Source organism: Dromaius novaehollandiae, chromosome 1 (genome assembly GCF_036370855.1).
Source record: "Dromaius novaehollandiae isolate bDroNov1 chromosome 1, bDroNov1.hap1, whole genome shotgun sequence".
In the NCBI taxonomy this organism is placed as follows: domain Eukaryota; kingdom Metazoa; phylum Chordata; class Aves; order Casuariiformes; family Dromaiidae; genus Dromaius; species Dromaius novaehollandiae.
This window is the reverse complement of record NC_088098.1, coordinates 72,579,193-72,594,559: the sequence shown is the minus strand read 5'-3', so window position 1 is coordinate 72,594,559 and position 15,367 is coordinate 72,579,193. Positions and strand designations below refer to the sequence as shown.

Genomic DNA, 15,367 nt, shown 5'->3' with positions numbered 1-15,367 from the left:
AATGGTCTTGTTACCGGTGCTAACGTTACAGATTACTTGTAAATTGTCTATATTCAACCCAGAAGCTACATTTTTTAAAGAGTACAGCACATGCTTTATAAAAGTACACATGAGAAGACATTAAACATTTCTGTTGATCAGAAGGAAACGTGAAAAACGCTAATACCGTGGAATAGTTACGACCTGCCTATGGATTTCAGGGCCGATCTGCATTTCTGTTTCCCTACTGAAAGCACGCAGTCCCAACACTTTTCAACTTAGGGAGGGCCTCAGTCCTCTTCCAAACTTTGAACACATGGCCTTGTTTCTAATTTTAATCACAGCATTCATTTGCCATCAGCTTGCACAAGGAGACGTGCAGGGTTTCAGCTACACAGAGATGATTTTTTAGCTGTATGAAAATGAGGAAAAACACCACAAAAACTGCTAGAAATGGCATGTTTTAATTAAACTGACTTATCTGTGCAACAGAAAGCTCCATTTACAACTCCTCTGAGTTGCCCAGTGGGGACTACTTGGTCACGCCACTGGGAAGGGCTCAGCCAGCTGTTTGGGCACCCTGCATGCACGCTGGTGTCACGTGGCCATCTGGCACCCACCAGCTGAAACACCACCATGAGATGTTTTAACTCTTTGGCCCTTTGTGAGTGCTTCTGTAGTCTTTTTAAACACCTGCCATGCAAACCGAGTAGAGGAGAAAGGAAGTGGTCCCTAAGAACCAAAACGGTGACACAAGACAGTCAATTCTGACACAGCAAAATTGAATACTCTGCCCCATTTTACAGAAGTGAGCAAGTTTGGGAGGCTGCTGTCAAAACCCTTCCCTGACTAGGGCATCAGCAGTTTCCCTTCAGGATGGATTTTTTGTGTGTGACACATTGTTTGGCAGCTGTGAACAGTATTTTTGTTTTCCTCTGAGACGTCAGAGACTTGGCTAGAGCTTCGGATGGGATGTCATGTGCTGGTTCTAGTGGTTTTGAATAGGCTGTTTGGTGTATCTTGTTCACAAGTGGAGGATTAAACTGATTTCAAATGAGGGAGTCATCTTCCCTTCCTTTGTAGGATAGGTGTTATTACAGAAAGCCTTTCTTAGAATCACCTGGGCACCGCACCCAACACCTCCTGTGCTCAGACAGGGATCTGCAATATTGGTAAATCCTTTAAATCTCATGATCCTTGCCTGTAGCACACTACGGACTGTAACATTCAGTCTCTCATACTAGGGCTTTTAAAGACACCACAGATATAATTCGGGGAATTATGAAGAATAATTTGAGGGATAAGAAGTACAGATGGAATAGATAGGGCATCTTTTATACACAAAGCCTGTACATTATTTTCAGTGATCACGAGCCACTAAAATCAGTAACACAGAGCACTTCTTCCAAATTCAGCTCTCAGCCCTAAGGAAAACCATTACTGTCTCATTGCCATTTGGTGATCTATGTCAAAGGACTCTGAAGGATTTTGTTCCAGTTCCTAGCAAGCAGGTACCCTCAAATCACACATTCATCGCTACCAGGGGCAATAATTGGCCAGGCACTGAAGCCTGAAGCAACAACCAAGCCACACCGCCAGGCCCCGTCACTTCAGAATAACACGTACAGTAGATTGGCCTCACTAAGTGTGGACTACTGATGTCTGTGCAACTCATGGGGATTATTTTATTTTCCAGGGCTATCTGGCATATGAACATTTATTTATTTTTAAAGCCCATACTTGCATAAAATCTGTTATGCCCCTTGATTTCTGTTCCACGCAGACTAGAGCCTACTTACAGTGATGTTCAGTGCTGTATGTTACAGAGCAAAGAAATGCTGATGGTAGCAGGAACTCTATGCTTTAAAGATCTGACTGTAACATCGCTCCCGCATCCTCCTCCTGATCTTAATGTTTTCTGCCATGCTTTGACAGAGGGGGTGAGATCCAAGTCCCACTGGAGTCAGTGGAAAAGCTCCCATTTGCTTCATTAAATTTCAGGCATTTTCAGTTGAGTAGAGTAAAGCAATGTTCTCCCCTTGGAACCCTTCTGCAAGAGAGCACATCCCCTGGTAATTCAGGTCCCTGTCTTTTCTCACAGAGGCTGCACACAGCCCGCATGCCACTAGATGGCATGTCAGGTCAGAGAGAAGCAATTTTGGTTTCACACGAAGGGTGACATTCTTAGGGTGCAGGTTTTCCAAACATTGCCTCTAATTCTGCCCCCGTCCGACACCATAGGGTGCCCGTGACAGAAGTGCACTGTGCTGGGGTGTCATGCGCTGTAAGTGAGGATTGCCAGCAGCAGGAGGGGCACTGCTTCTCCTTACCACCGCCCCAACCTCCACGCATGTGATCCCGCAGTTGCTCTTGCCCTGGGTCTGGCAGACAGGTAGCCACAAATCCAGATCAACCTGCTGACCTGGTGAAGAATCAACTATAAACCAGAAATAAAAAAGTTTTCTGCCAGATCAGCTACAGCCACAGGATCACTGAACCCTTTCCAAGGTTGAGTGCAGCAGAAGACAACCATGACCTCCCTCTCTGACAGCAGCCTGCAGTAACAACACATTTCATGTTACACAGACCCACCGCAGTTGGACCTTTCCCGGATCAGACCCGTGGTTCGTCATATCTGGTATCCCAACTTCAGCAGCACGCTATTACCTTGGCCAATGCCAAGTGTGTCAGAGGAACGCATGGGGACACTGCTGTCGACAGACTTGGCAAAATCTAAAGACATGCATACCGGCAGCTGTCACTCTGATTTTTAATAGTTACAGATTGACTTAAACCCTGAAGCATGATATTCCAAAATAAGTCTTAACTTCCATTGCTAGAGCTTCCCTGAAATTTGTGCACACCTGCACCACCACAGGAATGCAAATTCAGCCACAAATCACAAGCACAAGGACTCGTCTTTGGACCTGCTAGGAAGTTGCCAGCCACAGGGCACCTGGAGGCAAAAACAGTGGGTCCTTCAAAAATGAAGCTGTAACTTACCTTCTACTGAGCACAGATTTTTCCTTCTCAGTGTTCTCTTCAGAGAGACTCCCAATATTTAATTTGGGGGGAAAACCAAGGCTCAGGGAAAGAACAGCCTTTTCAGGCATATTTTGGTGTATTTTTAAAGCAAGGATGACAAAAACTGAGACACTCAACAAGCACAGAAACTGAAAATTTGATTTGGTTTCCAGGTTAAAGGGATGATGAGTTTATACCACTCACTTCTATTATAAGTGAGATAGGAAGGCCAGTAACAACACTAGCACTTGCAGAAAATGTTCTGTCAAAAACTTTTCAAAGAAAAGTCCAATCAAAACAGCTTTTTTCTGTTCAAGTGTCTGATTCCTATAAAAATGTCCTTCCCCCACCTCAGACATGAAAATCCCATTACTGAACACTTTTTCCTCACGCAAATGAGGCACAGTGGTACATCAAAGAAAGTGCAGGCCAATGTCTTGCATCAGGTATCTGAACTACAGCTTTTCTGAGACCCCACAGCAGCATCTCCTTATCAAAATCTCTTCCCTTTGGTTCTTTGATACCTACTCTAAAATTTCAAATTGCCTGCATAAAATACACCCCACCTTGTCTGAGCCAGCTGGGTTTACATGCAAATAAAACAAGAAGCCAGTGCTTTACGGGTGAAACAAGGTGCCACCGTACCATTTGACTCTGGAGCCACTCAATCAGAGCCTCTGCCGTCGAATCTGGGACCTGGCATCGCAGCCCTTCTCTTTCATCCGCCTCCATCATCTCCAGTAGGCCTCGCAGATCCTCCACCAGATGCAGCGCTCGCAGGCCCCCCATGAAGGGCGAAGTGGGGGACTGGCAGTCAAATATGCCATTGGAATACTCCAGCGCCTTCGAACCTGCGTCGAGCAAAACCACACAGAATAAATCACAAAGCAAACAGATAAATACACAGTAATATGAGCAAGCTTTAGACATCCTACGCATCTTTTCCTACCAATACAGATTTATCTTAACCGAACTTAGAGCTGGTCCTGGATGCTGCCTCCTCTTCTCCACCCTGGGTGGTTGCTATATACAACACCACAATTTGGAGAAAAGCGATCCTTTGCCGACGCATATTTGGAGTTCTACTTCCAACAGCTTTAATGCACAGGAACCGCACAGGGAAGAAGATGGGCTGATGGGACAGAGGAGTCACACACCACAGCAACGCCAAAGAGTTCAAGGCAATGGCTGGGCTCCCGCTCCCAAGCGTACCAGAGGCTGAAAATAACGTGGAGGAAACATGCTCTGCTGCTGATGCTTTGGGTCACCCTGTTGCACTTGCATGACCCGAGTTAGATACTAACGGTTTCCAGAGGAAAATTTGCTCAGCATCTTTTTTCACAGAAATATGTGACACTGCTCTAAGGCTTTGGAAAACTTTTGAAAGAATAAAGAAACATAAGAAGATAAATAGACTGAATCACTTTTACAAGCACAAAATTTAAAAAAAAGTTTGATATGGAAGTGCTGACATTTGCATGCTAATATAGAAAAAAAAATCTTATTTGCATAAACTCACAGTATGTATGTTTGACCTACATTAAAACTTGCTCTATGTGAAGTAAGGAAGGAAACTGCAAATTCAGGATTAAGGCTGATATAAAGTAACCTAGCTAATTCCAACTAGAATTTCGGCATGTTGATTTGTGACCTTAATACTGTAATGCCTAGGCACAATGAGACATATTAATGACAGAACATTAGCTTTTGTACTGTCAACTTTTGGAAATTACAGAGATATGCCATATATGCACTTCCACAAACCTTCATTCATCTCATCTGGCAAGACAAAAAAAGAATGTAAGTATTCTGCTAGTTCCCTTTGAAAAAAAATAAAAAGAGAAAAATTCCCACAGAAGCGAAGGAGTTGATATCCCTTTGTTATATTACTTTGTAAGTCTGTAAAGACACATGGGTAAATTAAGTCTGTGATGACTTAAATATCCCAAGAGCACATTTTATTTTTATATTAAACCTCATACTGCCATAACCAACTTAGGCTCTCAAAAATACAGATACTTGATCTGATCCAAATACTAATATCTACTTATGGAAATTTCTAAAGTAACAGCTTATATGTATTTTTAGAGATTATTATGATCCAACTGAACCCACTTTACATCTGCGCCTGCTATGTGTCCTTAATATCTTCAGGAAAACTGCAGAGAAAAGTTGTTGTCCAAGCGAAGCACGCACTGTTCGACTTTTTTTTTTCTTAAAGGAAATTATTTTAAGTGGAACTATTAAAGACTTTATAACTATGTTGCTATCCTTGCAGTATATTTTTTTCAGTTTGGATAGCTGTTTGCATAGCTCTGCTGGAATAAGACTAAACTATTAACTTCTTCCTGCTTTGCTGCTCTGTGCTGTGTATTTATGTTATTTTCCAGCTCACTAGACTCAGCTTAAAAAGCAGAAATTGTATACTTCATGATCCCTCTCCTTAGTCCACTTAAAATTTACAGGTCCTTATAAAAAACACTAAAAGGCAGGTTCAACCCAAATGTCTGGACCTATAGCATTCCAACTTTGGGGAAAAAAAAAAAGAAAATTCAATTCATGGTTTAACTCTTCAGAGTTGATAGAAGTACAGAGTAGCCAGAATTAGACCAACTTTCTCTTCCAGCCATGCAGCTGCTCTTTTAATGCATCCATCCTGGTTTGAAACATGCCTAGTCCTCAGCTTTCGTGATGCTGCATGCACTAGCTGAACTGCATCATTCAGCCTTTTTGAGTAGCATTTTGATAGGGGGTGGAAGAAAAACTAAAACCATTGTCTGTGGGTGAGGGTTTTTGCAACCCCCCCACTCTGTTTGCTTGCAAGCCCCGCGCTGTAAGGGGAGATACTACACACAATCACAAGCACATTCCCTCCTCAGGCTGTACTTCCGCCCTCCAGACATGAAAAAGGAGGACTGAAGCCATTAAATGAACAAACCGCCCCGAGTTTTTACCTGCTATAATGCCGTCCATCTGCTCCAAAGCGGCAGCCAGCATGTCACTTGCATCACTCATCATCTTCTCTCTTCTCAAGGACGATCACCAGCTATACCATAAGCAGTAACAAAACACCAGCAGTGGGAGGTGGATCCAGAGCCTCAGGTCTGCAAATCAGTCTGCAACAGAAAATTTCATTTCACTGTGTGGTCTCTGAATTCAGATAGGGCAGTCTCTGGACCAGTAACAGACTGGGGTTGCTTGCTGACCACAAGCAAGACTTGGAGATGTTCATCACCAGGCATGAACGGACATTTTGAAGTACCACCTTAATAAGCCAGTTCCTACTTTTGGTCAGCCTGTGACCTGCTCTGCCTGCAAGTCCCTACACTGAAGGGCATCCCAACAGAGCACTTCAAAGGACCCAAACAGCACTCCTGAGAAGCTCACATAGAAGACGCAAGGCCTCCTGCCCCTAAAGGTAGCTGCAGCTAGCTGCAGCTCCACGATAACCCAAGTGTCTTTCCTTTATATTTGTCCTCCCCAACAATCTCTTGGTATAGAAGAAGAGGAGTCTGAATGCTTGCCCAAGATTCCTGGATGCCTGATAATCCAAAAGTCTTGGGTATATTGCCTTTTGCCTACAGGCCAGGTATCTAAAATGTCGAGGACTCACTAGACGCAGCATGCACACACAGACTATCCCTTCTGAAGACTTTGCCCCCGGCTTACTGGAGCTACACGCCATGACGATGGAGCCTAGTCTTACCCTTGAACTTTTGAAAACCAGAACGGGTCCCCAGGGGAGTATTTCTAGTAGAGTCTGGAAAAGCTAACCTGCCTGACATGCTGCCCGAGCAGGTGAACCAGCAGTTTTTAAATCCCGATGGGCTATATAAAGAAAGCACTGTTAGAAGTTAAGCACATGCTTAAGCACTTTGCTGAACTGGAGCCGCAGAGGTCAGGGATGTACCCTCTCCTTCCACTCCGGCACAGTGGACGCACGAGCCATTGAAATAGTCCAGATTGTCATGGCTTTAATCTAGGACACACGAGACTGCTACAAATATAGATACGGAACAAAGCTAAACAAAAACCAGGAAGGAAAACTCGCTTTAACCTTTTGCATACCCTGCTATTTGGTTGTGTATTAGCCCACACGGCTGCTGACATTTGCTCCAACAGAAGCAATTAAGAAAGTTGTTCACGGTATCTCTGGCATAAGTTCTGGCATAAAGTCTACTAAAAACCAAACCAAAACATCAAAAAATCCCAAATGTTATAAACTGAATTTTCCTTCCCATAGGCTGCCTTTCTGGTTTGACCCAGCTGATAGGTAGCTCTTATTGGAGGCTGCCAGCTAGCTCTGCTGAAATGCTATCCTTAAAAGGCCAACGAGCATTTCATCCTCTATATTAAAACTTTCACTACATGAAGTGGATCCAAACCCTAAGGCAACTTTTGAATGATGCCAGAAAGACTCCTCAACATAATGGCACTTGCCTTGTTTTATTATTTAGTTGCCAGAATTAGAAAAAAACAAAAGAATTTTGAGAGGTGAAAATACCTATATGTGAATGTGTCGCAAATCTATAAAAAACAAGTAGCACCATAATTAAAGACTTCCAACCTTCAAGGAGGCATCCCCAGATTTTAAACACAATCTGAACAACAAAATTCCAGCAGTATAACACCTGTCATAACACGCAGCTCCCGCAAGATATTTGGTCTGGTGCCTACACGTGTGATAAAAATGAGTAGAAAACTCGGTTTTTGCAAACACATTCACCTACATAATTCTGAAGACAGTCTTGTCCTTTCTCTTCCAGATTTCCCAGCTCTGATAACCAGGTCCTGCTGAAGTCTAGCAAACACGGATGCCTATGACCATACAGTGTAAATGATCTACATGAGATTTATTTCTGAAGGCAAAGAGCACAACGAGAAACCCCAGGACTGCTGCTGCCCGAGACAAAAGGCTGATTCTGCACAGCTGTAAGTGGAAAAGGACTAACAAAGCAAAGCACCACCCAGATGTGCAACATCCAGTTAGTGAATGGGAACTGGCAGTGCCCATGATCTTCTCAATGTGCGCAAACATCTGATTGGAGGGAGAAAAGAAAATGGAGCCAGACTCTTCCCAACGGCACCCAGTGACAAGACAAGAGGCAAACTGAAATACAGCAAATTCCACTTAAACACGAAAAAAACATTTTTACTGTGAGGGTGGTCAAGCACTGGAATGGGTTGCCCTTGTGGAGCCCTCACCCTTGCAGCTATTCAAAACCCAACTGGCCACGGTCCTGAGCAGCTTGTAGGTGACCCTGATTTGAGCAGGGGGCTGGACTGGAGACCTCCAGAGGTCCCATCCCACCTCAGCAATCCTGCGAGCTCAGTCCAGCTCACGATGAAGCCTTAACTAAGACACCACAGAGGCTGCCACAGAACAGCCAAGATGCAGGCTAAAAACGTGATAAGGAACAGAGAGCTCCCTAATCACATCTGTACAAAGTGCACCCCTTGTCTCTCACCTTAGATTTAGGAAATATGTTATTTGGGAGTGAGGAACCTCTAACTTAAACGTGCACAATAAAGCCATGGCTTGTTGGCACAGGTAACTCACCATCACTACACTTCACCCAGGCACAACCTCTGTTCAATTTTCCATAAGAAGTACTCCTCACTTTTCCTGAACAAAGTTTGGTCCACTGTTACCAAAAGTCCCTAAGGCAGCTGTACCGACCAGAGTAGCAGGGTCTGGCAGTGGTACTGACAGGATGCAGGAGACCTCTAGCATTTACCCCACTGTTACCGAGTCCTGCCTCCAAGGACAGCTAGAGGCCAGCCTGCGCAGTGCTTCCTCCACTGCTGCTGCAAAAGGAGCCGCACTGCTGGGAGAGGCAGCGAGAAGTTTTAAGATCAAATTTAGTTAAGCAAGACCGTGAAATCCGACTGATTCTCCAGAAACCCTTCCACCGCTCATGAAACATCTGTCACCAGACTGACCAAGCCTACAGCTGAGAAACTTTGAGAGGTTGAAGAAAAATGAACAAAAAGCCTCTAACGCAAACAGCTGGAGATGATGCAAAAAGATCCTGTTTTCCCCAGTAATCTGGCCCTAGAAAGTGGTCACCAAAACCTAGCCTGGAACAGCACAGCCTTCTCTGGCCACCTTCCCAGCACAGTGCTTCACATCTAGCAGTCAGGAAACAAAACTGCTGTGACAGAAAAATAGTACTGGAGGCAAGCTTCCCTGATAAAGGCACAGAATCACTCTTATTCTTTACACACCATCACCAGCGTGTATGGCACAGAGAGGCAGGGAGAAAATCAAAGCCCTCATACACCAATGAACTAAAGAACCAAACTCCATAAAACAAGACAAGACAACAAGCCCCAGGAGGAGGGATGTAGAGGAGAGTAGGAAGGGAGGTGCAGAGGAAGGCAAGGAAATACAGTTATTAGATAGAAGTCACAAACCAGCAGCCCTTTGTGTATTAGATTACTCATCTGAAGTTCAAGGTACTTCTAGTGCAAATAAAATAGAAAAGAGTTCAACACTGAAAAAACAGTGGGTTATTTAGTACCTTCTGCAAGGGCACGGAGACCACCTCTGACTTCCAAAGTCTGAGAGGATCCCGGACTGACTGCCAACCCAACGGACCTTCCCTAACAAGTGCATTCCTTCCCTAGCTTTGCTTGTCATGACTTTGTCTGAATAGAAATAAAACCTAACAAAATAACTCGAGGCTGCACTTTGCTGGCAGTGACTAGGGATAACCACACAGTCAGATAGCACAAACAGAAAATCCATCTTGAAGAAGCACAATGGAGTTCCTTAACAAAATAAGGAACAGCTAAGATTTAAGATGATGTCATATGGAATAACTCCTTCCTTTTACAAAAGCAAAAGGAAAGAAAAAAACCATCACGTAAGCACAGACCGATCTATGACACAGCAGATGAGCAAGAAACCAAGGTACACACCGAGACAAAAAGGTAGACACATGAAATTCGTCCCTGACCTAACACCACCAAGGACACACCTGGGAGAAAGCCATAACAACCAGCCAAGTGCTGACAGTGCTCTGCCTGGCGGACCATTTATAGTAAGCTCTCCCCTGCTTTCCAAGAAAATGACTTACCTTCCTTACTTCTTCAATGCATATACAATAAGCACAAGATATTTTTTGTTTTGTTTTTTTTTAAATGAAGCAGATCTCTCTTCTAGAGCTCACAGCCGAATACCTTGCTCATGCTGACAAGAACAAGCATTACTTCATCAAGGCTATATTTACAATCCACAATTAAAAAAAAAATACAAACACAGCTATCTCCATTATCAGCTACAATTACTCTTATCACTTGCTGACATTTCTACCGTATCTCTCCCATTATAAAGAAGATGTTATTTAGTCTTACTTGTTTAATGTCCTTTCCTCTGGTTCCGACGCACCAGTCCGGTTGCTAGGGCTATGCTGTTCACTTTTCAGTAGGTGGAGATTTTTTATTTTTATTTTTGAATGACATACAAACCCTCTGGCTATGGTGCTAGTGAAGATATATTCCAATCAACTCACAGAGAAAAACAAAACACCGCCTTGCAAATAAATCCAAGGAAAGCTATAAAAACAGGGGGCTTTTGAGCTCTGTGAATGAGAGCTGCAGTCTGCTAGATTCAAACAGGAAAGCTGTCTGAATATGGGTTTTAAAATTAGATATTTAATGAAGATTGCAGACTAAAAAAGAAAAAAAAAAAAAAAAAAGGAAAAGCACTTGAACATGTTACATATGTTGGGAATTATAGTTTCCCCACCCAGAGGCTCTCTCTACATCAAGCTACAAACCTAGAGGTGTCTAGAGGCAACATTTTCAAACCTGCTTTTTGTTTTGCGATGCTTTCCTGCTGAATGTCAACTTAAAAAACACACTATCCTTTAAAACCCAGATGTCCAAAGAAGTTGAGGAGAATGGGCTGCCTCTCAACAGGTCCTGAGGCCATGAGGAAACACAGTGTCCCCCAGCACCACCCCTCTGAGGAAGGACAGCGACTGGCCTTTTTGTCCAGTTCACCTTCCTCTTTGCACACATGCTCTGCGAATGAGCAAAACTTGACAAAAGGTGTCAGCGACAGATTATTTTTGTGATATCATGCAGTAAGGTGGATGACTTGAGTCTTCCATCTCTCCCATTCCTACATAACACTCTTTAAAACAGGAAATTCTGATACACAGAAATGAAAAATTTGATTACGATTTGTTTCTTAGAGCTGGAGGGAATAACAAAGGAACCCTGAAGACAAGGCTATTGCCCCAGCAGTCTGCCTCGAAAATACCATTGAAAAAGCTAACAAATTACAGTCATACTTTAAGAGAGATGCAGGGCGAGGAAAAGCCAAAAATAAGATCCCAAATTTCACGTTGCTGTAAAAATGAATTTCAATGTGTTCTCAATCCTGTACGTAAGAGATGACTGTGCAAGTGGTCCAAAGCATCTTCTGGCTTTGTCTCATTCACTTCACACCTCTAAGCTAAAACATCCTCAGCAGTTAATGGTTACAAGGTGAAGCTCTATTTTGTTAAGATAAAAGCCACTTCAGACACGTAATCACACCTATTTGTGCTCTAACCGGCTAGCCAGAAGAGAAACCTGTACACACAGACTTATTTGTAAAATACATTTGAATTACAAATAAAAGCTGCTTCAAACAAAAGAAATCTAAATCACTAGAATAATTTCTCAGGTTTTGAAGATCCTGAACTATAATGCTACCAGTCAGCAACTTTTTAATGCTTAATAAGAAATATATTCAACAAATTTACACTAGGGGTCATTAGCATTTCTCTTAATAAAAAGAAAAAAAAAATCACTTCATGGGTTTCAGGCCTAAAAAAAAAAAACACAGTAAAAAAAGAAAACAGAACCTTGCTGAATGTATTGCTTTGATGTTTTACAAGAGAAGAACAAATGACATTTAAAAATTAAAATAAAATAAATGCTGGGGATATCTTAATGGGAATCATTTAGACAAATATCTTATCATAAGACAGGGAGAATAAATTACTTAGCTCCCAAATTCATCCCACAACATGTTGTGAGCTGTGCTACAATCTATGCCTCAAGCAAGGAACCAAGTAGGTGACAAAAATTATGATGGAAGACATTAATCTACAATACAGTTTAGACCAAACTGCCATTTCTAATGCTCCCTCCCCTCAGCTTGCAAAGGGAAAAACAAAAATCTGATTTACCTAAAAGCGTAACAGAAGACAAACACATCCCCTTTTCCTGTAAGAGGGGGTGGGGGGCGATTCAGATTGCCCCTGCAGAGGAGAGGCTCAGCTCATTGCAGGTAGGTAGGCGAATTGGCCGGGGTTGGTCTCGCGCCTGCATTTTCCCAAGGGAGCTCCACCAGTCACTCTGCTCCCATCCTCCTTGCATCGCGTTTTTGGAGCACGTGCTGACCCCCTACTGTCTCGCCCTGTAATACCTGAACAGTCATTAAACACGTGCCTAAGCAAGACGGTCTGGTGAGAACATCCACGTCCTGAAGCCGGACCTCCCACACTTTAGGAAACAGCCCCATTTTGGGAGGACGGCTACAGGTAGCCTCCGACCCGAGAGCCCCGTGGGGCCAGGCTGACATCCCCGGCCAACCCATGGGCGCAGCAAGGCCCAAAGGCTGAACTCAACTCCTCCAGACAGCGGGTAGTGACAGTGTCCTAAAGAAGCACCGTTTTAATCTGCTTTCAATGGCTCATCACAGGAATGCAGGAACTGCCATGCTGGATTGGACACGAGGTCCACCAGCGCCCGGTGTCCTACCTCCACCAGCGCCCAGCACCGACTGTTTCCAAATGAGATGAAGGACGTTCGAGGCAGACAGATGTCCACCACATTAAATCTTCTCCTTTTGCTAAAGCGTAGAGCCCAGGATACGGATTTGTGTGCAAGCCGAACATTTGACTTCAAGTATGAATAAAAGGCGCTTTTGGAATGGTCACAAGTAATTAATATTTTTGCACAGCTGTGCAAAATGGATAATTATAAACATTCTTATGAATTGAAAACAACCTAAATGTTGGCAGAGGCTTACTCTGACAATGCCTATTTATATATATAAAAATATATATATATTTATGTGTATATATAAATTTCTTCTTGAATTTGCTAAACTATAGCCAATGACATCAAAGCAGTACTGTTCTTGTATTAACCAGGACTGCAAAAAAGCAACGAATGTCCCTTTGTTTCCTAATTCTAGAGCCTTTCTTTGTTCCCTGAATTTCATTATACTTCTTTATTACAAAACAATTATTACACAACAAATATTTCCTTTTACTGATGTAAATGAACAGAAGCACTCTGAAGGGGAAAGCCTGCCCCATGGTACATAAGATACATCTCAAGATAAAAGACGTCAAGTCATAGAACAGATTTAAAGTATACTTTAATATAACAAAGCACGAAAGTCTTTCCAAGATACAATTGCTTATATTTGGGAAAAACAGCTTTCTACCTTGCCTCAAAATATGCAGTAACTTTATTACCAGCCAGCTTAGTCCCATTACATATTTTTCATATTTTTCTTTAAAATTTGTTAAATATGTTAAAACTGATGCAAAAACTAAGCCTCAATGTGATAAGCATGCTGCAGATACTTTGACAGACAGGCATGCAGCAAGCAGCCTATATAAACACCCAAAATCTCAGAGTCAAGGTTTATGGCATAGGTTCATATCCCGTTACAAAACAAACTATTTAATTTGGTCTGCAGCACTGAAATTGTTCTGGTTGCTTATCTCTGCTACCCTCTCCTCCAGCAGTCCTTTTCTCCTGTAATTGAAAGGAATTTCAAAACTACAGTGTATGACGGGTTATTTGCTTTGTGATGGACAAGGCGGCTCTGTGCTCTCCAGATTACACGGAGCCAGTCAGAGCAACGGCATTTAACCAGCAAAGCAGATGTGTAACGTAGTGCAAATGCTTGTCTGCAAACATTGTTCAGACTCCGCTTCGCTATTGATGCACAAGTAATCCAAGGTCCAAACAGAGTCTTACAAAAGTGTACAGAGGTACTTCATTTTAAGCCGTTCATATTTTACCTGCTATTTCGTAAATATTTTCGACTACTCGGATGAAAGTGCCTGAGAAATCAATACATTATTTTCTCATGTGTTTTGCCTGGGCCCACTGATTAGAAAAACAATTGAGATATTCATTTCTTGTGCTGCGACTGCTCCCGCCGGCACGGAAATGCCTCACATTCCCCATCAACACGTTAGCGACGTGCTGCAGCCACACAGGCCACACAACAGAAGGGACCTTGCTGTCAGGAGCCCAAAAGGTGCTTCTTCAAAATACCTCAAGAACCACCAAATCCCAAGCGTAAACCAAGGTTTTGATCAGATTTCATAGCACGTGCCTCTTTCTTTCATGTTTTTGTTTCCTCTCTTTTTGGTGGAATCCAGATTCACAAACTCCCATATCCAAAAGGGTTCAGCTTTGGATTTTAGACCTCCAAGTCTAGGAGTATCTATATCCACAGTTTCAGTGTCAGCACTGTGCAAAGCATTACTTGGGGGCACTGAGGATCAAAAGCCAAGAAAGTAAATGAAAATATATCTAGCTTGAACTGCATTTGTAAAAAAACAGTCAAAAAAACCCAATCCTTTGCAATTCCACAGCACTGTGGGAAAGCTTTCCCATAAATCCTACCATTACATCCCTGCCCCTGATTTTGTTATCCGAAGATTTATTTTTCAGGAATAATATGCAAAAGAAATGTGGCTTATCTGAAGTATGTATTTTATGTGTGAAGATACTGCAATAACTTTTTTAAAGACTCATGACTTCTGAGTACTGGAGGTTGGCAGTACAACCATTACACTACTGATATGCTAACACTCTCCCCAAACAGCTTGATTTGCAGTATCTCCCCCCTCAGTGACCTAAAAATTAAGCAGAGTAAAACCTGACATGGTTGAGGATTTTTTTCTTCTCTCATAATGGGGATGGGAGAAAGTTTTAAAGAGAAAAATAAATAAAAAAAAGATTAAAAAACAATATATTGCAGGCCAATTTTCAGTCTGATTGTCTTGCTCACCTCAAAAACACACGGACCTTTTAATTTTCTTTTTACCTTTCCTAAAGCCCTTTGCCAATAGCTCATGATGGAGTTATGCCAACAGCTTATTTTTAGATAGTGCATTTAGGAATCTGAGAGATTCTAAATCAAGACAATCTGCTTTAGATAGCATATGACCGTAATTCCTATTTAAAAATGACACTTTACTTTTGAGATTATTAAAATGTCAGATGTAGGTACTGTGCACTGCAAAACACGGACTTCAAATCATGAATTAATCCCTGGCTTTGGAAAAGTTTGCATGCTAAATGCATATCCTAAGACTTGTACATTTATTTG

The 15,367-nt window shown here is 42.5% G+C and overlaps 1 protein-coding gene across 11 annotated transcripts in view; it reads right to left on the bottom strand.

The window, feature by feature from the left end:
• The window catches only part of PPFIBP1 (PPFIA binding protein 1), a 123,405-nt gene that overhangs the window by 52,721 nt on the left and 55,317 nt on the right, over window positions 1-15,367 (bottom strand). For all 11 annotated transcript variants that reach the window (XM_064516409.1, XM_064516415.1, XM_064516430.1 and 8 more), the window contains 2 exons: window positions 5,958-6,119; window positions 3,649-3,854 (listed from right to left, as the gene is read on the bottom strand). In XM_064516409.1, coding sequence (XP_064372479.1) covers window positions 3,649-3,854; window positions 5,958-6,021 — 270 coding nt within the window. In that variant the 5' untranslated portion in view covers window positions 6,022-6,119. The remainder of the gene's footprint in view (window positions 1-3,648; window positions 3,855-5,957; window positions 6,120-15,367) is intronic.